We start from the raw sequence: 24139 nt of genomic DNA, 5'->3' as shown, positions 1-24139 counted from the left end.
CCTTTCATTCATTTTCTCATAACGATAATGTAGTTAGTAATGAAGCGTACTGTAGAAATCAGTATACCGGCCAGTGTTTTTTTATGATGATAGTAAACTACAAAACAAACCAACAAGACTTGGTGTTGACTTATGACGTCATATACAGATTGACCCTGGACCCTGTAAACTGGATTATATTTCAGAGCATACCCATCAGCAAACGTTTAGTGTCAGTTCTGTGGATAAAAAGTCTTCTACTTGCGATTATTAAAAGTGAAACAAATTCACCAAATTCATGAATCTTGATGACACAGAAGGAAGTATAAATCAATAACTAGGGTAAAGAAAAAAATAGTTGCTAAAAAAGAAAACCGTAGAAGTGATGTTACTGTACCGACATTAATATTGATAATTTCTCTTGTATTGACATTTCTCTTCTATCGATGAAAACATAGAAACTAATTCTACATGGAGAAAAGTTTTAGCAAAGAGCCTCTAAATTTCAACTGTGATTCGCAATAATGCGTGTCTGTGTGTGCGAACCCACATATACGGTTACATATGTTTTATGTGATACATCAAAAATATTTTCCATATATGAAAACCTATATGGCCAGATTTTTATGTATAATCAGATATAAAAAATTTTTCTCGGGTTCTCACAAATGATGATTATTTTTTCTCTTTTATCTTAATATTATTTATTTTTTATCTTAATAAATACATTTGATCATATGAGTAATTGAACTTTCAACAATCAGACAGACTAATGATTTATGAAAATGTTAGGCCGTATTTGAGTGCTAAAAAATTGAATGTATTCTAGTAAGGAAAAACTTTACTTCTATTAACTAATTTTTTTTATTGACAAGTGATCAGATTATCACTGATATTAATAAAAATTTTAGTGTAAGGAGAGTCATTTAATTGGAACAATGAAAGTGATCGGAGATATATTTTTTTTCAAATAGTTTTTCAATCGTAATGGCATTAAGTGGTTCAAATTTATTGAACTGAATATGAAATCATATAAAATGTGTATTCATTGGTCAGCTCGAGCTAAAACATACTGCTCTAATATTATATATTTGTACAAAAAATTTTATCTCTTACTCTAGAGAATACGCATGATCGAACAAAGATAACAGATGCACAGAGAGAATTTTTTCACTAAATGTAAGTGCAAAAATGACAAGCCCGCGTTTCGAAATTTAGAAGTGAAAATATTTCTGTTCAACAGTGAATTTTGGGTTGTCATAAGTAAACTTGAGACTTAAAAGATGTCTTAGTAAAAGAATTACTTACGACAACCCAAAATTCACTGTTGAGCAGAAATATTTTTACTTCTAAATTTCGAAACGTGGGCTTGTCATTTTTGCACTTACATTTAGTGAAAAAATCTCTCCGTGTGAATTATCGGGTTTAATATTTAGTGTGATATTATTTATGATTTTCATGTTCATGATATTTCTTTAAAATGAAATTAACTTTACATATACCTGAAAAATGTATTGATATGATTAAAAATTTTTTTTTTGAATATTTAATTTAGATGATATTATTTTATTCTACTCAAGTACATGGAACACGTAGTAAACTAAAAGACTTCTTTTTCAAGTTAAAGGGATCTTTAATCCCTTTTTTATCTCTTTGCCCAGAAGATTTCTGAAAAAGTTACGACACTGAAAATAGACATTTTTTTGATAACTTTTTTCAACTATCATATGGTCCACTGGGAATTGTCATATAGATAAATACAAAACTCTTGCTACGTGGGCTATCACAAGCCTTTCAAATATCACGCATGCGCAGTGACAAAATTAAAATGGCGGATATCAAGTGAGAGGTGTGTTGTCATGTTCTAAAGAAAATTTTCAAACAAAATTAATTAAACTTTCAAAGAATTAATTATGCTTTATTATTGTTACATATTGTTCTAGATTCATTTAAATAGTTACATATTTATTTTAATTTAAAAAAATAACAATGGATGAAAGTAATGTAGAACTTAAAAATAATACTAAAAATATTGAAGGATTTTCAAGTATCCAGAAAAATAGTAAGTTTGGCCAATCAACAGGTAACATTTATCTTCCAATATTTTACTAAATGGATTATTTATAAAGTAGTAAAAAATATTTATTTATTAGCTCCAATGTCACTGCCCTGTCCTGGACGTACTCAAGGTGATGGAATGGAAAACGTATCCACAGATAAAGTAGAAACGAAGAAAACTCACTTACGTGACACACTTATCTATCATCCAACAAATCTTAATCAATCATCATACACTCCTGCAGTGACTCCAACAGGAACAATTGTTAAGCTTATTCCAACGCATGTAACCCAAAGGAAGAAAGAAAAAATTTTACATAGTTTAAAATCTAAGGAACCTAAATTTGTTCCTTATGAACCTTATAAAGCATCAGTAAATCCGATAATTCCTTTTGAAAAGAAGCATAAAAGTTCGAGAAATAATTTAGATATTAATGAAATGGTTGCTCAAATGGCGATTCATAAATCAATTGAAATGGAAAAAGATGAGGCTAAAAGAATAGCAGAGTCTCAAAAAGACAATAAAAATAAAGAACTTAAAGACTGGGAGATAGAAAAAAAATCTTACGAACAAGAAATCCAAAATCTAAAAGAAGAAAATAGCCAACTAGAGAACCAATTAAAATTTCAAGCTCAAGTAAATGGGGAATTGAAAAATTTATTAGTGGCAGCTGTTGGTGAAGATCTTGAAACTAAAGTTCATTTACTAACCGAGGACAAACTGCAGTTAGCAAGAGCTTTACTCAATTCAGCTCAACATTTAAGTACCCATCAAGAACAAACTGAATGGCTGGCTGGCCAGTGCGAAGTTTGGAGAAGTAAATTTTTAGCAAGTAGTTTGATGGTTGAAGAGTTGGCAAAGTGGAAAGCTGCATTGAGCCAAAGAACAACTGATTTGCAAGAATCCATTAAAAGACTGTTAGAAGAGAGGACTAAAGTTCGTGACACTTCATTAAAAACTTACAAGACGTTAAGCATTTTAAGAGAAAATTTTGATCCTGTGGGAACACTTACTTATAAAAAACATGAACTGCCCAGCACCAATATTATTGATTTAGCTGACGGATGCTGTCAATTAGCAGAAATTCTGAAAATTCAACTTTTAAGTGGAATGACCCACATGCCTAAGCAGAAAGAAATCGTAGCTGGCTTGGAAATGAAAACAGTTGGAGAAAAGAATGCAGAGCAATTGTTGATGAACCCAAATGTTATGATGTCTGGAAGACAAGATGCTGCTTGTAGTGCCGTAATGGGAGCTGCATTTGCGTTAAGTGGAAAAATGTGTCTTCCTTCATTGATGACTGAATCTACTATTGCATGTTGTCCACATTGCAGTGGAGAAGTGAAACAAGTATGATGAACAAGATACTATTAAAACTGTAAGTTTCACTGAATAAAAGGCATTTATGTCTGCAAATACTTTAATTGCTGACACTCTCTGTAATGTCAATGTAAAGTAATAGAAGCTACGATGAATTATGACAATAGATAGTAACAATTACCAAGAAACAGTAATAAAAAATATTTTGATGAAAAATATTTATTTAATCAAGGTAGTTAGATAAATTATCACAAACTATATTTTTTTATTAACTAGATCAATAAATCATCATCACTCGTTTCCGATGAATGTGATATTTTTGATATGTTAATTCCCTATAAATATATATGTAGATTTATTACAACTTTCAATGATCATATTATTTAGTTTATTATTTTCTAAATTACTGCAAAAATAAAAAGATACTAAGTATATAGCTTATAAAATAATTTTCTTACATTTTATTTAAAAAATTAATTAATTCTTTACTTCATTTACCTTTTGACTCTGTAGTTCGATAACTCTACGAGAGCTAGAATGTGATTTATTAGACATAACAATTATTGTAAACTCTTTAAATACATCTTGTAAAATGTTTTCAATTAATGATGGATCTGGTTCTAAATCTTCAATTATTATTATCTATAAAAATGTCAATTTCTGTTAAAAGTATTCTATAGAAATATTTTTTTAAATAATTTAAACATGTCATGTAATACTCACAGAGCGATTTGGAAAAGGTGAATTAAGGTAAATTCGAGCTAAAAATAAGAGTTTCTTTTCTACTCTGCTAAAGATATTATTTGCATCATTATCTAGTTTGTATTTGAGCTTAGAAATTTTTTCCCAGAGTAATACTTGCTGTAAAGCTGCCATTATTTCCTCATTAGATTTACGTACAGTTATCTCTAGATTATATCTAATTGTGCCATCAAAAAGAACTGGCGTTCCCGGAATATAGTTAACGTATCTTCTCAATTTATCAATGTGTATATCATTAATGTTTACATTGCCAACTAAAATGTTTCCAGAAAATACTTCTTCAAATTTCAGTAAAGCATTGACTACATCTCTTTTCATGATACGATCATTTGTATGAATTTCTAGAAATCATCAAAATATTATTTATATTTAGGCAAACATTTATTTTTATAAAAAAATACTTAGAGACGTTATTAATAAGTATTTACCAACTTTATCGCCAGCATAGATAGAAAAGTTTAGAGGTTCATAGTCGGTAGAGCTACTTGTTAAAAGAACATTCTGGAAATGAATGTTTGGTGCAGAAGGCCAATCTCGTCTTTGATCATCTGAATCTTTTTTTTCTTGTGGAATATTCTTAAATTAATAATTAACTATTTTACTATCTTATACATTTCCTGGTTACGATTTAAAAAAAGTTTTCACTTATAAATACCTGGATATAATTTTCAACAAATCCAATTGACATAAGACTACCATAAGCATCGATAATTGCCCTGCTTAGATGAACAATACTCTGAGTTAATTGAAGAGTACAAATAAATGCCAACCCAAGAACTTCATAACGATCTTTAAAACTACTCAACGCTGCACAAATCACCATAACTGCCATTAAAGTAAATACTGAGAATATTTTAACTCGATATTCAAACCATAATTTTGTTGCTTCCAGCATGAAATTATAAGCAGCATTGATATTACAGTATTTATAAAATTTTCTAGCAAACTCTCTGTCTTTTCTATAAGCTTGAATTATTATCCTTTCATTTACAGTATTAACCATGTGACTGTAAATTGGAGTGATGGATTCTATTTTTAATTCATCCAGTGTTAAAATTATTTGTCGTACATAAATTTTATAACCGATTATTCCAGCGATAAATAATAAAATTGGGATCAATAACCATGGGCAAACTATAGTGAGGATTACTGCACTAATGATGCTAATCCCTATGTGCATCAAGGCAGTTATTTTCAGCTTAGGCAATGCGTAATCGACTGAAAAATATTATTTTTATTGTTATTATTATGAGTGAAAATATAATTAAATATAATTATTGAAATGACTAATAATGTTTGTAAATAGAATAAAAAATTTTAAAAATAGATACAGTGATTGATTTAAAATAAAAATTACCTTCTTGCATATCATGAGTGCAAATATTTATTATAGCAGATGAGGAGATAGCAGAAAACACTGATATATGTGCTCGATAAATGCTTTGGAGCCATCTATCATGCATCGTTTTTGCAGCGTTAAAAACATCCTAAAAATAATAACATTTGTTAATTCATTTATAACAAATCGTATCATCAATAATAAGCTTTACCTTATTGTACATAATAATGAGAAATAATCCACAAACGACAATAAATACTGCTAATGATGCCAAAATTATTGCAATATAAGTCGTAGTTGTTAAAGTTTTCTGAAAAAGTTGATAATTTTACTATTAAATATGACAAACTCATTAATTAAATAGTTAATCAAGGTATATCTTTTATTAAAAATTTACCTGTGCAATGTAAAAAAATATTAGCGGCGCAGCAGCAATAGGAATTGAATAAAATAAGGATAATCCACAAACGAATTCACTTAAACACTTTCCCTTATCATTTTTATAAGGACGGCAATCAATTCTTGGAGCAATTCCCCAATACATGCTAGTGCCAACAGAGTTCTCTGGGTCTTTATCTACATGACTGATTGATCCTAAATTATGTGTTGACGCTCCTGAATTTATAAAACTCTTCATTCTGATGATATTCTTTACCGGTGTTTTCGGGATTTCTTGGTACTTCTTTTCAAATGAATTTACTAAATCTTCATACTCTTTATTCCATTGACGAAGGTCATCATGTTTTCCTTGATCAACGATTTTGCCTTGTTTCATCATATAAACAACATCACATTTAGTCAAAAACTGTAAATGAAAAATATTGAATTATTAAAACAATTCAAATATAAAAAAAATAATGTAGAAAAAGTAAAATAGAAATATTAGTGAAATATATACTTGTATCTTATCAGATATCATGATAATAGTCTTATTTCCTAAAATTTTCAGAGACTTTTCAAAAATCTCTAAGCTTTCATTCAAGTCCACATCCTTTAATGGATTATCCAGCAGAATAATATCTTTATTAGTATATACCGCTCGTGCAAATGCGATTTTTTGTTTTTGACTTGCCGATAAGTCAACGGTGCTAATATCAGTATCATCAGAACCAGGAAGTAAGCTTATATCCGTATTTAAATTACATGCTTGGATAGTTTTATAGTATAAAGTAGAATCAAAGGGTTCTTCCATAACAATATTTTCTTTAAAAGTCCCTTCTAGTAGACAAAAAGCTTCAGATACATAAGATAAGGTACCATCAATTGTTACTTGACCATTTACTCGATTTAATTGGCCCATAATTGATAACAGAAGTGATGTTTTTCCACTTCCTGATGCTCCACATATTCCTACTAAACGTCCTTTAGACACATAAAAATTTATATCAATCAACTCTGATGAAGTATTTGTTACTTGATTGTCTAGACATGATAAGTTGTCATTATCTGAAACAAAACTACTAGACATTCATCAATTATTAATACATTGATATGAATTACAATTACTTTCAATAAGACTTTGACGTAAAATACTCACTAAGAAGTATGTCTGATTGATTTTTCAAGAGATGATTGATCACAATCCCAAGAAAAATGTCCACAATTAATTGTAATAGCAAAATTTTTATCAATCGGTTTATCAGTAAAACGGTCGGCATCTTTTAGAATAAGAACGCTCTTCAGTTTATTCAATGATGCTACTCCATGTGAAATACTACACATTGCAAGCCAACTACTTCGTATACAATGTTTCAGGTGGAGGAAGATTAATACGAAGCATGGAATGTACTGTAATCAAAATTAATGAGTAACGTTATTGATAATTAATGTTTATGAAACATAGTGTAGGGAACTTACGTTTGCTGAATCAATGAATTCATGAGTAAGAAGATAAGCCATCGTCATGGCACTTACAGAGACTATTGGAATAACATGAACCATGAAAAGACTACACCCTTCACTAATTGCTCCAAATTTAATTTCCCTTATTTCATTTTTTCGAATTGAATGGATTCTTGATATAAAACATCTGTCTCTCTGTGTTATTTTGGCCAAGTGAATTTTACCAATGAACTCTTCTAATAAAGACAGTCTTTTCAAAGAGTAATGCATCGCGCTCGTAGCAAACTTGTTTGTCAGGTAAGCATTAAGAATAAAGCCAAGATATAATGTTATCATAACAATTACTCCTATTAAAGCCCAATGTCCCATCGAGTACCAGATGAATAGTGAAGATAAAAGTAAAACAATGGGTCCAGAAAATATCAGAGGCCCATTTGTGATAAATTCGTATAATGTCTTACTATCGGGAACATAGTAAGTTAGAGTCTAAAATAAAAATAAATTCATTGTAATTTATGTATTTTTTACAAACAAATGTTTAGTGAAAGTTTTTTGAACCAAGGCCTACTTATGTATAATGTTTTTATTACCTCAAGGTTCTTTCTCAATTTTAATTTATTTATATGAAGCCTAAGGCTACAATAAAGAAATTTAATTAACTAATTATAATTTCTTTTGGTAAGAAATATTTTATGTTCATATTTTTAAATTAAACAGAAAATATTATTGTGTAGTCATTTATAAGTTAATTTGATAAAATATACTGATGCATTTTTAAACTATCATATTACTGGTTTCGATAATTTCTTGTGAATAGTATCATGTCCACAACACTCTATTTACCACTTGTTCAAATAATGTCGTACTAGATTAAAAAATTCATATTATACAGACAAGAAAATTTAAAAACTTATTCATGACTCTACAAAAATATCATATGTAATTGTTTTTTTAATAAAAAACATTACTTGGTATACTGGAGCTTTAAATCGTATTGAAGATCGAAGAAGTTTTTTGTAAGCCAATGCCAAACAAGCAGATTTGAGTCTTGTTGCAGTTCTAAGATTCATCGAAGCACTCCAGGAAGTCAGAAAATGAGAAGTAATTTCAGCAATGACTAGAATACCAATATTGGTGAAAATAATGATCTCATCCATTAGCAATAAGTGCTGGAAATTATCAGTACTGTTTCCAGGAGAATTACTACTGTTGTTGACTGTAAAATTGGATGCATTTAATGAAATCAGTTTGTTTGTATCTATACTGATGTTACTATGTTCAGCAAGCATTTTTATTCGATCTTCAGTAGCTGTAATAATTTTGTGTAATACTAAAATCTACAAAAAAAATCAATTAGTAATTCTATTCATTTATTTGAATTATTTTCATAAAATAAAGAAATATTTACTGGACTACAAAGTGCAATGAGCATTCCTATAAAGTAAATTGCAGAACTGATAAGAACTCTGGTTCGAACAAAATGCCATGCAATTTTTGGGACTGAAGCACCTGCTTGACCCCTTTCGACAATATGGGTATGCCATAATGCATCTAGTCTATAAAATAGTTGGATATTTTATTTTTGTTTTGCAATAATTAATACTTATAATTTAAATCAATTCAAGCATTTATACCTTGCTCCATTTATTTGACAAGAGTCCTGAATAGCAATAGTGGGTAATGGCTTATCGCTCAATACTTTTTTATATCCAGCTGAAATATATTCATTGAGCCAACTGAAAGAAACACTGGAGAAAAGTCCTATTTTATCCAAAGGGAGTTCTGAACCAGGAACTCTAAAATTGATATTTACAGTTCCATAATAATATTGAAAATTTATCAATCTTTTAGATAATTATTGAAAAAAAGTATTTTAAAAATGCTTTAAAAAACACAAAATCTTCACTCACTTTCCAAACCGTACAGGTACTAAGTTAGCAAGAGCTGCCGTATACCTAGAGAGACGATTATGAGGAATGTATGTGGAACTACACTTGTCTTGTTTTTTCCTTGGAATAAGTTTCTTTTGGCCATTGGAATCCATGCTGACAATAATAATGGAATAAAAAATAAAACTAAGTAAATCACAAGTTAAATAAACACCAGATTAATACTTTAATGATAAAAGCTAATGTGAATATTTTGATTTTAAATTATAACAAGTTATCTCACTCAATACTGCCAGAACCATCGCCAAAGATTTCCAATGACGAGGCTGACATTGTTGACTGTATAAAGAAATAAAAAGTCGTAAGTATATTTTCGATTTTCTTCTTTGGAAACTACACGAAAAGTCTTGGTAGAGGCCTCAATGACTTATCAAGCCACTCCTGACGCCTATCAGTCGAGCATTTATCAGATAAAATTCAATGTCGACATAAGTTTGTGGATCCAACGGTCACATTTTAGGTTTTTGATATCACATTTAATTTATTGTTGATTCTAGTCAAGTAACAAATGTCATCAAAGTTTTATTTCATTGTCAAATGGTGTTGAACTGAAGACACACGACAGAGCACTGACGTGTCTTCTATCAAGAGTATTGATGATGATTTTAGCTCCTTATCTCGTAAAATGACCTGATTCTCTTATTATACTTATCGGCACTCCGTGACATATAAGACATGAGTCTATGATCCTACTTAATACATGATTTTAATTTTGGATGCAATTAAAATGAAAATGAAAATAGCGAATAACTCTGTGAGATAAAATTTATTAATTATAAAATATTGATCAAAAAATTACAAAATATGGGTTTAGTTATTTTTTAAGGCACTTTACACTCAATTATTTTTCTGTTCTTTATATAAATTATAAAGGCGTAAATTAAAAATTAGATATTACGATATACCTTGTCAGTAGTTAATTGACTAATTGATTGACATTCACATTAAAAATATGAAAATTAGTTGAGATTCCATAAAATATCTCCATACAATATTAATTATTCATTACTTTGGTTATTTAAAATATTTCATAATGGCAAGATTGAAATATCAATCAATTCGCTGGCAATCTCTTAGGGCTGAGGTCATACATTCGACGCATTCTCTTTTTAAGTTCTTGAGGAAATTTGTCATAACACTTCTTGCAGGCTGGTCGTAGATCAAATTCATAAAATTTTGTCTTTTGGTTCATTTTTTGGTCACAAAAAGCACACGCGAAGTGATGAACACACCAGGCTTTATTGAGAGCAGTAAAAACTGGAAATTCAATTATCAATTGATTATAAAAATTCGATAATAATTGTTCTGTTAAACAAAAAAAATATTGGCAAATAAAATATTCTTACCATCACCAGCTATAACTTGATTGCAGACGAAGCAAAGATTACCAAACAATTGGTGATAATGAGTTTCACAGTACGCTAAACCTTTTTTTTCGTAATGCCGATGACCCAAAAAGGGTTTTTCACATTTAGCACATACAAAATGTTCAACATGCCAATGCTTGCCTAATGCAGTAACAACTCTTTCCTCTATGGGACGTCGACACGCTCCACAGATTGGAATACCCATTTTATCATGACACCTTAGGCAATAGAGTTCATTCTAAAAGTATGATGATAAATTATTAATTATTGATTACACAATTATAAAGATGATTAATAAAAATTGATAAGCAAAATTATAATAACCATTTCATTGGCTGCATATCCAGGTCTCGATCTAACTTCTCTAGCATCTGAATTCAATTCTATACCACACGCAGTACAATTGAAATGATAAGGATGATAAACTTCACCACGAAATCGTAAAGGTTTATCATCAATTACGCCACTATAAACAAAAAATCATTTTTAATCAAAGTAGAAAGACATCTTTAATTTAGAATAATCAAATTAAATGTAAACATACTGGCATTGATGACATATATGTTTTCCAAGTGCTCCTGCTTTGACACGAGCATTACAAGTGTGACACAAAGCTCTACCCTGACATTTAATGAAACCTGCATCAGCTAATTCACCATTGCATTCTTCACATCGAAAACATCCTGGATGCCAGTTTGCATTCATTGCTTTTATTACTCGACCAATTACAAATTCTCCTGAAAAGTAAATATTAGAGAAAACATAAAGAGTGCGTTGAGTGTTTATACTGATAATAACAGGAAGGAAATTTTAAGTATTTACCACATCGTCCACAACAAGGAGCAAATAAAACATGAAAATCATGTTCACAATACTTTCTTCCTTCGAATTCGTAGAAAATTCCTTCTGGGAATGGTCTAAAGCACTGGGCACAACTGAAATATAATTTCACATAAAAATTAAAATTTTATGATCACTTGCACATAACTTATAGAAACATTTTTAACTTACACAAAACATTGAGGATGCCATAGTTCTCCATGAGAATTAACTATTTTTTCATGTGCTTCAAATCCTTCCCGACATCGGGAACAAAACATGTTATCCAAAGACATCCCGGTAATTCTAAAAAAAAAATAAACAATAGTAAGCAAAAAATTGGCACATAGATAGGTAAAAAACATTCCTTTATCATCAACTAGACACTTAAGTAATAATAATGTTTAGGCTTGTTTTTAATCCAGAATAACATCTTATTAATTACGTATACTCATTTTTATCAGTGAAAAAACTCCAAAATCAGTTTATCAGTAAATAATTAATTTGTTACCCAGATTTTCTGGCATTTGATCGAGAAACAGGATTATCGACATCATAAAAGTTAAGGATACTAGTAGGAGCTGGAGAAGAAGCTGCAGATTCTTGCCACTCTAATTCTTCATAATCAACAACACTTAACATATCTTCTGATTGTCTATCGACACTATTATTGATTGTATTAATAGTAATGGAACTACGTTTTTGTATGAAATCTTCTTTAGAATTCAACATCCTTCTATGATATAATTCACTACTAGCTAAAGACAACAAAGACGGAGTTGGAAAAGGATTTAATGGACTTTGAGCCATTCTTTGGAAAATTTTAAAAATTCAATAAACAATTTAAGATTAGGTTGAGGTTGTTAAAATAAACAAGAATTCTTTCGACAATTAGTCACAAAAAAAATATTTGATTAAATTTTTTAAATACTGCATGAACGTAGAACTAATAGAATGTAAAACTAAATCGTGTATAATAAATGATAAGCTATCTATGAACATTGTGTTTCATCAGCATATACGATATCTTGGTGAGTACATATATAGATAAAAATTCTTAAGTCATATGACATTATATTCAGAATTATTCTAGTGGATTAGATGCTTATATTTTACTCTTTGACTAACCACTTGTTAAAAAGTTATATAAAAGTGAGTTTTTTTATTGTCTTTCACATAACCTATACAGTTGATCCAAGTACAGTTTTTTTAAAATGAATATAAAATAATTAGATGATTCTAAACTAAAAAATAATATTAATTAGTTGAATGAAGTAGAAAAGCATGTGATGTCAGCAACAAAAATAGAAATATTAAGCTTACCCTGGCATTTTTATAAGAAGAAAATAATTTCCTAAAGTGGGGTGGGACTCAAAAACACTTTTGTTTATTTAAAAAAACTTAAATTATTCAAGCTTGCTGTAAAATCACTTGGATTCTGAAACAAGAATAAAGTAGAAATAAAACTATATTTTTATTCACTGTCCCACCCCGTTTATTCTGCGCCCACACAAATCTTGTATTTATGGTTATATCAAGGAGAAGAGAAAGAAAAAAGAATAAATTAGCACATAATTTATTCAAGTGTAGATACTTGAATGAAATTACTTTTCTACTGTCATTTAAATCAGTTTTATCACTTTTACCTTAAGTTTTTTGCACAAATGACTAAAGATGATCTATTTTAATGCTTTGACATCATTCACAAATGAACATAACCACACCCACACATAAGACTCACACATTTCTAGTTTTAGGACTACCACTACACTGTCACCTTCAAGTAACCAATGAAAACCCGTAAACTCACATCTGCCCATTTCAAGAATACAAAAAATTTCCTATTATTTTTAATTATTTTAATTAATCAAATGAATAAAATATATATTATTTATTAACCAAGAGTTTTATTAAAGCATTCAGGAAAATTTGTTGACATTAAAAAAAACTAAAATAGAAATCAAAAACTTAACATTTTACTTAAAAAATCCTTAAAATAATTTCTAATTTACGAATTATATTAATTTTCAGTCTTTATCTTTAAGGAATTCAATAAAAATAATATTAATAATAATAATAATTGAAAGAAAGTGAAAATAAAATTACTATAACAGACTAAATTTTGTTCAAAATGTAAAAATAAAAATAAATTTCCAACCTAATTGAAGATTTCTAATGATTTGATTCTTTATCTTATCAATAAGTTACTTTTAATTGTTACTTTGAATGCCCACACTTAGAAAAATCTTTTGGAGCTTGTGTCATTTCTTCATGTTCACCAATTTTCAATACAAAATCCATTCCCATTTCCATGTGATTGGCAAGATGACAATGAAATAACCAATATCCAGGATTCGTAGCTATGAATCTAATAATAACAAATCCTTTAGCTGGAACGCTTATATTGTCCTTTAACATAGCATTTTTAAACTTCTTTTTGATTAAACCTTCCTCATTTCGACGTTTCACCTCAACTAAAGAAACATTTTTTCCCATTGATTCCATAGCTACCACATAAAATGCTAAACCGTGAGAATGCATAGGATGATCTTGATCTCTGTCATCAGCTGTATCTACGAAGACCATTTCTACCAAACTGTCTTTAGCCACTCGATAAATTAATATACATTTACAGAAATCATCCACACAATGTTTGTTCCGATAATCGTCTTCGGTACAGTACATGTGATCTTTAAGTTCTTCATATTGAGTCAACAATGGAATTGGAGGATACTCAAAACTGATATTATTTATTTGTGGGTATGGCCCCGGTGCAAAGTATGAACCTAAAATATAATTAGAAATAAATTTAAAAAATGATTTGATTAGCTATCAATAATACAACTTACTATAAGTATTGAAGGAAAATTCATAGTAAAATATGTGATCTGGAGTTCGTGAAATATCTTCATGTTCATTGGAGTCTGTATTATTTAGATCAACAACTTTGATTAATGAATGATTTTGGTAATTTAATTCTAGATTACCTAATGGATTTAAGATCTAAAAATGATGAAAAATATTTTTTAATATTAATTAAATTAATTATAACATAAATTACAATGAAGTAACCCTTACCACTCCAGGTCGATCAGTATCTGCATATAAAACTGTTCCGTTTGGTTGTACATTTTTCACTCCATCATCATTATAATGAAGAATTGCAACATCAAATATTTGTACTCCGTTTTTATTACAATCACCTTCACCTCTAAATTTTATCCAATAATTTCCAGGTGGTTGATTAGCATCAAGAACAAAATCGTAACGTTCACCTCCATTCAAATTAAAAGAATCAACCATAATTGGTTTGAAATTTCCTGTTTCAGAGGCAATTGCTAACAATCGATGATTATCAATAGACATTTGAATTGGACAATAAATTGGACTGTTGTATATCACTCGAAATCGGTATTTGTTCCCCTAGAAGTAGATAATAATATAAAAACTCAATACACTTATTAAATTACATAATGAAGATTTTTATATTTACTGAAGTAACATTGAAAACTGCAGTAGGTGTGTAAGTAGAAGCATTGTCTGATGAAAATTGAACCTTCGCTGCTAACCCATTAATTATAAAACCGTGACCATAAACACTACCATACTTATGTAAAATTGTAGGGAGTACGAAAGACGTAGAAACATTATACCAATGCCAAATTATCATAACATGTTCTGCTAAGTCATAATCATAATATTTCTTCATTGGATCATTGTTTTTTCTTACGACTAAACTTCCGAATAACCCATCTGCTTCTTGAAACCCTATCATTCAAGAACAACAAATTAATCATGATATTAATTACTCAATATTGACTAATAATAAAAGTTTACTAAGAAACAAGATAAAGTTTCAATATTAAACAAACCGATATGAGAATGCCATAAATGAGTTCCTGCAGGAGACGCAGTAAATTGATACACAAAATTATTGTGTGGTAATACTGGACACTGAGTGACGAAAGGAACACCATCCATGAATGGGGAATGAACCTGATGAATACCATGCCAATGAATTGTTGTAGATTCACTAGTGAATTCGTTTATTACTGTCACGTGTATCTTATCACCTTCACAGACCTTAAAAAATTTATCTTAATTTTTTTATCTGAAATTAATTTAAATCATTTGTCGTATGATTAATACCTGAATACTTGGTCCAGGAAGCATTTTATTTGCTACTGTCACTGGTCGAATATATCCTCCGGCAGTGATACAAGGAGGTAAAAAACAATCTTCCTTTTTATAGGGACAATCATGACAACTGTAGCTCATTGACGTGTATTGAGTAAGTATAAAAGTGTAGTAACATGTGCGGCTTTCATTACCACAATTTCTGTAACACTCATGTAACTTTCCTCCAACAAATTCAGGATCAGAGTAATTTACATTGTAGCTAATTGGACGTTCAACAGACTCAGAAGGAACTGATTGATTAAGATTTGGTGAAGTTATTTGAAATACTAATGACATCAAAGCTGTCACTTCTGACGGTGTCATGATTGGTAGTTAAATTATTGAACAATGCAACAAATATATATTTTCGAGTAATCTATATTATGGATTTTATCAAATTAAAACTCTTAATTTATCATCAATAATCGCTAAATCATCATTAAATTAATAATGATATATCACTAAAAAATAAAAATACTTGTTTACACAATAATTCAACTCCACTTAAGATAAATTTTAAATGAATCACACTGAATTATGATGAAAATGAGCAATATTCTCACTCACGTATTGTACAACTTAATATGTAAAATTATGCTGTTTTTTTTTTACAATTATTCATACAGAATTTCAACGGTGAAATATTTTATAAATGTTTCTACATACATCACAAACGTGTATCTTACAAGATATATAATGGGATTCTACTATAGAATCACTTGATTCAAATGTACAACAAGAGTAAACTACACCTATAATCTAGACGTTTCGCTTTCATATTACGAAAAACAAGGACAAATGATGAATGTTAAGTTTATCTTTATTCTCACAAATCTTTGTAAACTTAATTATCTTTCTTCATTCTGTTTGAAGTCATTCTGTAGATAATAGAGTCTCGTCCAGGATCCATCTCTGCGATGGCAACTAGTGCAATAAAATGAACGGATTAATCAAAGGAATTTTTAAAGAATTTTTTTTGATAATTTTTCAATTAAAATCGAAACAAGTTTTTTTTCTTATATACGTGAATCGGATTTTTAGTTTATAAATTATTTCTTATCAAACAGGAGACTGTCTCACGACATACAATGTCACACGTACAATTTATGAGTTTATATTGGAATTAACAGTAAAATTAATGTTTAACTTTTCAATATGTAAACTTGTTTTAACTAATAATTTATCAAACTCCAGAGTATTTATTCTTGCAATGGAATTAATATTTTTTTTTAATTGAAGGAAATTATGTAATTTTTTTCCAAGCGTGAAATTAGTGATGGAATTGGACTCAAGGAAAATAGTGTATATAATGCTATGTAACTTGTTGGACTTTAATCTTAAAATGAAGAAATTAGTTAACTACACTTACTGCAAATGGCGATAAGTGAAAACAAGAAAGTTACGCCAAACCAAAGGAATATGTTGAAAATAACTGGATAGTTAGCACTGTACTTTTTAGCGAGGTTCGCGTCTTTGAGCTGAAATACAAAAAATAACTCAAAATATTGTTCAAAAATAATCATTTAACTAAAACATTAAATCAATAAACAATTACAAAATAAATGAACATTCTTCATGCTATAAAAATATGATTAAAAACAAATTAAAAGATAAAAGACATAAATCAAATTAAACATTAAAGTGCAATAAATAAACTAGTAACGCCAGTAAGAAACAAAACGTTTCTTTTTTGCTTTCAACTTACATAATATTTTATCAAGGAATCATAAAATAAGGGTTAATTGACTACTTTTTACCACCTACAGTACCTGAATTGGTTTTTTAATGACTTCACTTTCGGTCATTGAGTGAACCTCGTGTTCCCGATGGTTCAACTCGAGACCAGGAAGTTCAGTTACTTCATCATTATTTGATTCTGAGGATTTTTCTATTTCATTTGTGTTTTCATTCACATCACTTTTACTACTCTCAGTTGCTTCAGTGGTCATTTTCACATCCTTGTTAGTTTCTTCATTCTACAAAATGTGTCATCATTGATTGGGAGTTAGTTTATAAAGCCCAAGGGAACTAGATTCCTATGTTTTATAAGTTATTTGCGTTACTAGGTAAATTGGTGCTCTCTCGTCATGCTAATAATTACATATACTCCAACGAGATAATGTTTAAATATGAACTTTTAGTAAATAACTTGAAAAAAACCATCATGCAATATATTTATTACCTCTATTGTTTCTGATGATGATGTCGCATCTCTAGGATTTTCTGTAGATGAATCGGATTTCTCCTGAACAAATTGTATTTTTAATTGTAAGAAAATAATGTTTGTTGATAAAAAATGAAAAAAATATTAGACAAATTTTTACCTGTTGTTCTTCTCTACGAACTCGTATACTTGTTTCTGATTCATCATTCTGTTCTGCATTCGTATCACTTGTAAATGCAGCAATAAAAACATTTCCCTTATAAGCATCTACAAATGAGACAGAAAGATCATCTAAAGCCTCATTAAGTATACGGAAAGCTTCATCAACAGCTAATGGGGTGTCTTTATGACTATCAATAAGTGGTCGAAGATTGCATACGACGAACCAATAAACATCAGGATTTGAATTAGGAATAATTGTTGATGGAACTTTTTTGGCAATTGCTCGAAGTAACTGAATTTCTTCAATAAAATCTCTATCAACATTATTTTCTAAGTCTAGATACTTCAACACTGGTTTATCGATTGAATTGGGATTCAGTTCACCCAATGCTGAGTGGCCCAACTAAAAAATAATAATAATAAATTGATATATTAAAGTAATAATAATGGAAGAAAATTTTTTTTATTAATCATTTTTATACTAACTGCAGTAAGACCATCTCCAACACGCATTCTGATTAATGTGTTGTTCATTCTATTTCCTTCAACTACACGACATACTACTTGCCAAGTTGTCTCTTCAAGTTCATCAACATATAGAGGAAATCGTGTACCGTAAGGAGAGTTCACTGATTCAACATCTTCAATAGCAATAATGACTACTGCTTCAGGTAAATCGAAAATGTTTTTGATATAAACTCCTTTCCAATCGTGCTTAAAATTATTAGAAAAATCATTAAATTAATTAGAAATCTTTGACTATTATGATATGGAATTAGACTTTAAAATAAAACTTCATTATACATATAAATTATAGAATCGTTTTATATTCTTCATTTTTATATTCTTACATATAACTTTCAGAAGAATATTATAATGAATTCATTTTTATATCCTTACATTTTATTTATTATAGAATTAAGATAAGCTAATTTTATTGTTCTAATATTCTATAGTTTTATGGATCCGATGAAATTTTTATAGATAATCAACGTATAAAAATATTAAATTATTGCTTACTTCTCTGACACGATATCCAATTACTCCAGTTAGAACTTCTCTCAGTAGACTCTGATTGATGGCTTTGCCACCTTCAACTTCAAGACTACTTGGACTATGAAGAACGACGAAATCTTTATCAGCAAATACTATAAATAAGAATAGAATAATTGACAATTAATTTGTTTATTCTACATGTAAAAATAATCATTATCGCCACACCCACTTGTCAAAACCAAAAAATTATTGACATGCACCAATTTTCGAAAAAAATGTGTGACATAATATAATATATTTATTGATTATTACCTGTAGCTAACACTAATGTTATAATAAATATTAATTTCAACATTTTATTAACTTTCTTTGATAAATAATAAGTAAAATTTATATTCTATTATTTTTCCTAACCCAAGATCACAAGATTTCATTCATCTACCTTCGATCATATGACAGCATTTAGTTCATACTCTTAACTGTAGAGGCATGGCTGAACAACAATTGACCTGTCCTCTATATTTTAAAATGCGGGCAATTTAAAAATGAAAGGAATTTTAGGTTATGGCGCGAAATCACGTAACGGTCTCCGGTAAGCCGGAAAGTAATAATACTAAGCCGTGACGTCTTTTTTACGGCTAATACTAAATATAATTTACATTTTTGCAATAAATTAAAGTTTATAAAGTGTGTGTACAGTAGTTACATTTTTAGTGTTGAATTTGAGTTAACGAGAGCTTTTTTTCAAGTCAGTAAGTCCTGTCTTTTATCTTGAGACTTGTAACATAACCTACAAAAACTCATATTTAAATTACGTTGAGAAAATATAATAAATAATTTATACAATTGAATTAACGTGAAGTATTTTTTAATAAAATTTTACTTTAAGCCATGGAGTCACTCAAAATTCACTTAGATGCCCTCGAAATGGCTGGGAAAATGGTCGATAAACACATTGTTGTTGATAGTAATTTCCCTTCATTGATAAATCTTATGAGATATTCTGTTCAAGGTAAGAAATAGATTTTTAAATATAGAATCAACAAATTGAATTTGATCAGATGATTAAAAGAAAGATCATAAAAACTTGAATTTCCTTCTAGGTGGTCCCACAGTGAGTGGATTAGACGACTACGATTACCCAAATTTGAACAGTAATATGATGAGTTTAACGAGTTTAAATCAAATGAAAATGCACAGTAAAATACCATTGCCTTCAGAAGTAATGGAGCATTTTAGTCATATGCAATGTCACTGCATGATGGGCCTTTTTACTGATATCTCTAAAGCTTGGTTAACAATTGACAGTGATATTTATGTGTGGTCTTACGAAGATGAATCAGATGTTGCTTACTTTGATGGTCTTAATGAAACAATTATTAGTGTCGGTTTAGTAAAACCTAAACCTGGAATATTTCAAAGCTATGTCAAGTATTTATTGGTTCTTACAACAACAGTGGAAATTACAGTTCTCGGTGTTACAATGATGGAAAAAAACGATGGAACTCAAGGAGAGATGCAGCTAGTTCCTGAACCAATTTTTACTGTAACAACTGATGGAATAGCAATTACCACAGTGGCAAATACTAACAGTGGTCGAATATTTTTAGGAGGAAGAAATGGTTCATTGTATGAAATTCATTATCAAGCAGAAAGTACTTGGTTTGGTAAACGCTGTAAGAAAATCAATCATTCAGAAGGACCATTATCTTTCTTAGTGCCATCTTTCGTCTCTATTGCACTTTCTGAAGAAGAAGCTATAGTTCAAATATCCGTTGATGATTCCAGAAATATATTATATACTCTTGGAGATAAAGGAACAATTATGGTATGGGATATAGACAGTGGAGCTTCTAAAATTACCTCTTTATCTCAAGCATCACTAGTCCAAAATGCAGTTCATGTTGTTAAAACTCTCGATAGTAATAATTTCAGACCCTTAGTTAGCATTTCTGCCATTACCGAAACAGAATCCATCCATTTGAATCTTGTAGCCGTTGCTGCAACAGGTACAAGATTCTACTTTACTTGTACATCTATAACTAATCCTGGATCTCGTCCGCAATGTCTTCAACTGGTTCATGTACGTCTTCCTCCCGGCTATGCAGCAAATGCACCTGTCATGCGACCACGGAAGGTTCAAATGGCTCATTACAAAAAAGGAACCTTGATTTTAGTTTGTGGAGGTGATGTAGAAACTGCTTGGTGTCTTAGTAATGATGCATATCCTTTCACAAATCATCTTGCGGAAACCCAAAGTATTTTGCCATTCGATAGTCCTGCTTGGGCAATGGCCGAGATTCCCGGAGAACCAGCAATTTATATAGAAAAACAATCTACCAATAATCAAGGTGATCCACCTCTTTTAGTTCGTCAACATATGGAACCTCCAAGAAAATTCATTTTTCTCACCGCTCAGGGAGCTATTATTCTCGTTCAATTACGTCCCGTTGATATTCTCCGACAATTACTTTTGGAGCAACGTGGTCCAGATACTGATTTAGTTCGAGCTTATTTTGAAAGTCAAACTCCTGAACAAGCCTGTGCCACTTGTTTAATTTTAGCAACACTGGAAAGCACACAAAATGCTCAGTTATCTGAATGGGCAACAAGAGCCTTCTTCCTTTATGGAAGTCAACGAACTATAACCCAACATGATATTCATGGAATGAATAATGTTTGTACATCAACTCCGCGAGTTACTAGTTTTGATCCACGTCTAGGAATGTATCGATCACCTCATCAGCCTCATACAATGAACGAAACTGGTCTTCAAGAATTTTCTGCTAAGCATGGAGGATTATATCTGTATGTGGGAAGAATTTTAAGACCTATTTGGAACATTCGTTGTATTAAACAAGAAATTGTAGATAATAAAACGCAGATATCAAGTACTATAGGTTCAATTCAAGTTGGTTGGATTCTAGGACATCTACAAGCACTAAGATCATTTTTGAATAAAAATACGCATATTTCTAAACATCACAATACAGCTAAAAATATTACAGACGGTTTTGATTGGACAATTTCTTATCACCAAGAGCCAATGGTTGAAGAAAGAAATTCATTGGATGCTTTGAAAATTTTTATTACTCATGCCTGTGAAGTTCTGGGTCTCTGGAAGATCTTATGTGAAAATCAGCTACATAATATTGTTAGTTGTTTATCTAAGGACCAAATTAATCAATTTTCTACTGCCACTTTTAGAGATTTAATTCTTATCGGACACGAAATATCATCTCTTCTTATTATCCACTTAATAGACAGCTATTTAGGAGACAATGCGTCTGTAGACACAGTGAGTGCCAAATTACGTGAAGTTTGTCCAAATCTATACAAAAGTGAAGATGCTGTATGCTCCAAAGCAAACGAAATTATTTTGAAAGCCAAAAATTGCACAAACGCTGAAGAAAAAGAAATACATCTTCAATCTGCTCTGAAACTTTGTAAAATGGTGGCTCCAAGATTAAATTTCTCTGCTGTATGTCAACAATTTGTAGCTTGTCAATTTTATACTGGTGTTTTAGAACTTTGTCTCTGTTGTGCGGAAAAAAGCGACCCTAATAATGCTGCTTTACACTATTATAAAAATAATGAGCCACCAGAAGATCACGAAGGATTCATGGCATATACTCGGCGTTTAGATATTTACAGAGAAATTACTGCTATGCTGGATCACTTATATAATCAGAGTATATCTAATCCTCTAACACCAACCGTACCCAGTAAACCGGGTCCACCAACTTATAATACTTCAACGACTACTGTCATACCGGCTAAACAGATTGTAAGTATACAAGATCATAAATATTAAATAAATTCAATAATCCTTATGGAAGTAATAATAATTATTTTTCATATTTTAGCTTCATGAAATCATCGAAGATGCTCTTCACAGTCCTTGTGAAATACTTCATGCATCAGTGTATACCTGGATGATTGAAAAAAATCTACATGGAGAGTTGGTAGCTCTAGCTGCACCCTCTTTGGAAGCTTATCTCATTCGTGTTAATGCACCTGAACTGTTATGGCAATTTTATGAACGAAATAAAAATCACGCAGCTGCAGCAAAGATCCTTGATGCTTTGGCTACTAAACCTGGATCTGATGTATCACTTTCTCAACGTGTCGAATATCTAGCTCGAGCTGTCGTTTGTATGAGAAGTGATCAAGCTGGTTACGCTCCTTATCTTGGAGTTTTCTTACGAGAACTAGAAGATAAAGTTGAAATTGCGAGGATCCAGCAACAAATTCTTGAAACAATCTGCAATCAAGCAAATTTGTATAATACTATGACTGTGCGGGACGCAAAATTAAGACTCAATTCTTCACTGTTGGACATTACTCAATTGTACGAAGACTATGCTGATCCTCTAAATCTTTGGGAGTGCAAGTTAGCGATTATTCACTGTTCTGGACATCAAGATGCTATGTTGGTTCAAGGAATATGGACTAAAATTATAGATAATGAATTGAATAATGTTCAAACTCAGTCTCCTGAAGATAAGATGTCTATTGTTATGAGTAAAATTAAAATGTTAGGCCAAGAATATTCAGGAACACCTCATTGTTTCCCTACAGACTTTCTTATAAAAGAATTAGAGATTAGAGCATGTAGACTTCAAGTCCCTAACACAGATATTATCACTGGTTTCTTACAATTAGGAATTTCTATGGAAGACCTCTTAGACTATTATGATAAATTAGTTAGTGGAAATAATCGAATTTGGTTAAATGAAGGAAATGAATTCCATTTAATTGAATCTACTGCCAATCTTGTAACCTATTTTACAAAGAACTCAAAAGTTGCTAATAATTTTATTAGAAGAAAAATTATCACAAAGTGTCAGGATGTGATTTCAAAATGTCTTACGACACTTTTCAGCAAATCTAATGGTAATGAATTAATTAACAGACTCAGGGAAATCCAAAGTGTTCTTAACAGATTATGAAATATTTGAGTGATAAATAATTTCTTTTTTAAATGCAAAAAATTAAATGTACAGAAAATTAATCATGAAAATCATTCACATTAGTGAAATGGCCTAACATTATTTTATTCTTCTATACTTAAGATTAGGATAATTTGTGAAATATATGTTGTCAAATAAAAACCATCTCAATATTAAGGAAGATTAATTATTTTATTATATAACACCAATATTAAACATCATTAAGTTTTTATGTTATAAATTATTAAGC

At 30.1% G+C, this 24139-nt stretch overlaps 6 protein-coding genes across 15 annotated transcripts; 2 read left to right on the top strand and 4 right to left on the bottom strand.

Moving 5' to 3' along the window:
- Window positions 1–95: 95 nt before the first annotated feature.
- On the top strand, window positions 96–3585 carry LOC118067639 (golgin-45). 4 transcript variants are annotated; one of them, XM_035084490.1, is made up of 4 exons: window positions 96–321; window positions 1535–1828; window positions 1923–2062; window positions 2133–3585. In XM_035084490.1, the coding sequence occupies exons 3-4, from the start codon at window positions 1969–1971 to the stop codon at window positions 3392–3394; spliced, it is 1356 nt and encodes a 451-aa protein (XP_034940381.1). In that variant the 5' UTR covers window positions 96–321; window positions 1535–1828; window positions 1923–1968; the 3' UTR covers window positions 3395–3585. The 4 variants fall into 4 exon arrangements, with proteins under 4 accessions (XP_034940381.1, XP_034940380.1, XP_034940383.1 ...); XM_035084492.1 differs by having other exon boundaries at window positions 99–321; window positions 1923–2041; XM_035084489.1 differs by having other exon boundaries at window positions 97–321; window positions 1535–2062.
- On the bottom strand, window positions 3562–9807 carry LOC118067638 (multidrug resistance-associated protein 9-like). Of its 3 annotated transcripts, none has more exons than XM_035084485.1 (16): window positions 9474–9807; window positions 9212–9346; window positions 8936–9097; window positions 8710–8857; window positions 8270–8638; window positions 7317–7787; window positions 6997–7247; window positions 6358–6919; window positions 5857–6264; window positions 5671–5769; window positions 5478–5607; window positions 4776–5338; window positions 4549–4696; window positions 4082–4461; window positions 3857–4000; window positions 3562–3693 (listed from the first exon to the last, which is right to left on the bottom strand). In XM_035084485.1, the coding sequence occupies exons 1-16, from the start codon at window positions 9521–9523 to the stop codon at window positions 3631–3633; spliced, it is 4083 nt and encodes a 1360-aa protein (XP_034940376.1). In that variant the 5' UTR covers window positions 9524–9807; the 3' UTR covers window positions 3562–3630. The 3 variants fall into 3 exon arrangements, with proteins under 3 accessions (XP_034940376.1, XP_034940378.1, XP_034940379.1); XM_035084487.1 differs by having other exon boundaries at window positions 6358–6916; XM_035084488.1 differs by having other exon boundaries at window positions 3596–3764.
- Window positions 9808–10062: 255 nt separating this feature from the next.
- On the bottom strand, window positions 10063–13191 carry stck (LIM zinc finger domain containing stck). 4 transcript variants are annotated; one of them, XM_035084481.1, is made up of 8 exons: window positions 13083–13172; window positions 12760–12874; window positions 11629–11742; window positions 11440–11552; window positions 11162–11354; window positions 10942–11083; window positions 10597–10855; window positions 10063–10507 (listed from the first exon to the last, which is right to left on the bottom strand). In XM_035084481.1, the coding sequence occupies exons 2-8, from the start codon at window positions 12765–12767 to the stop codon at window positions 10305–10307; spliced, it is 1032 nt and encodes a 343-aa protein (XP_034940372.1). In that variant the 5' UTR covers window positions 12768–12874; window positions 13083–13172; the 3' UTR covers window positions 10063–10304. The 4 variants fall into 4 exon arrangements, with proteins under 4 accessions (XP_034940372.1, XP_034940373.1, XP_034940371.1 ...); XM_035084482.1 differs by lacking the exon at window positions 12760–12874 and having other exon boundaries at window positions 13083–13191; XM_035084480.1 differs by having other exon boundaries at window positions 12760–13158.
- Window positions 13192–13383: 192 nt separating this feature from the next.
- On the bottom strand, window positions 13384–16048 carry LOC118067634 (laccase-like). Its single transcript, XM_035084478.1, has 6 exons — window positions 15586–16048; window positions 15309–15519; window positions 14930–15204; window positions 14515–14859; window positions 14286–14439; window positions 13384–14222 (listed from the first exon to the last, which is right to left on the bottom strand). Exons 1-6 carry the CDS (start codon window positions 15937–15939, stop codon window positions 13654–13656), a joined length of 1908 nt encoding a protein of 635 aa, XP_034940369.1. The 5' UTR covers window positions 15940–16048; the 3' UTR covers window positions 13384–13653.
- Window positions 16049–16417: 369 nt separating this feature from the next.
- Window positions 16418–19397, bottom strand: ATP6AP2 (ATPase H(+)-transporting accessory protein 2). 2 transcript variants are annotated; one of them, XM_035084483.1, is made up of 8 exons: window positions 19250–19397; window positions 18962–19089; window positions 18428–18655; window positions 17940–18344; window positions 17798–17860; window positions 17385–17591; window positions 16985–17093; window positions 16418–16539 (listed from the first exon to the last, which is right to left on the bottom strand). In XM_035084483.1, exons 1-8 carry the CDS (start codon window positions 19290–19292, stop codon window positions 16460–16462), a joined length of 1263 nt encoding a protein of 420 aa, XP_034940374.1. In that variant the 5' UTR covers window positions 19293–19397; the 3' UTR covers window positions 16418–16459. The 2 variants fall into 2 exon arrangements, with proteins under 2 accessions (XP_034940374.1, XP_034940375.1); XM_035084484.1 differs by lacking the exon at window positions 17385–17591.
- Window positions 19398–19506: 109 nt separating this feature from the next.
- Window positions 19507–24046, top strand: Nup154 (nuclear pore complex protein Nup154). Its single transcript, XM_035084477.1, has 4 exons — window positions 19507–19689; window positions 19827–19949; window positions 20041–22724; window positions 22804–24046. Exons 2-4 carry the CDS (start codon window positions 19829–19831, stop codon window positions 23887–23889), a joined length of 3891 nt encoding a protein of 1296 aa, XP_034940368.1. The 5' UTR covers window positions 19507–19689; window positions 19827–19828; the 3' UTR covers window positions 23890–24046.
- The last annotated feature ends 93 nt before the right edge of the window (window positions 24047–24139 follow it).

The sequence above is a fragment of the Chelonus insularis genome, unplaced genomic scaffold, assembly GCF_013357705.1.
Source record: "Chelonus insularis isolate UGA/USDA-ARS -01 unplaced genomic scaffold, ASM1335770v1 contig_390_pilon, whole genome shotgun sequence".
Lineage (NCBI taxonomy): Eukaryota > Metazoa > Arthropoda > Insecta > Hymenoptera > Braconidae > Chelonus > Chelonus insularis.
The sequence above is the reverse complement of the archived record's forward strand: the minus strand, read 5'-3'. Positions and strand labels throughout refer to the sequence as shown.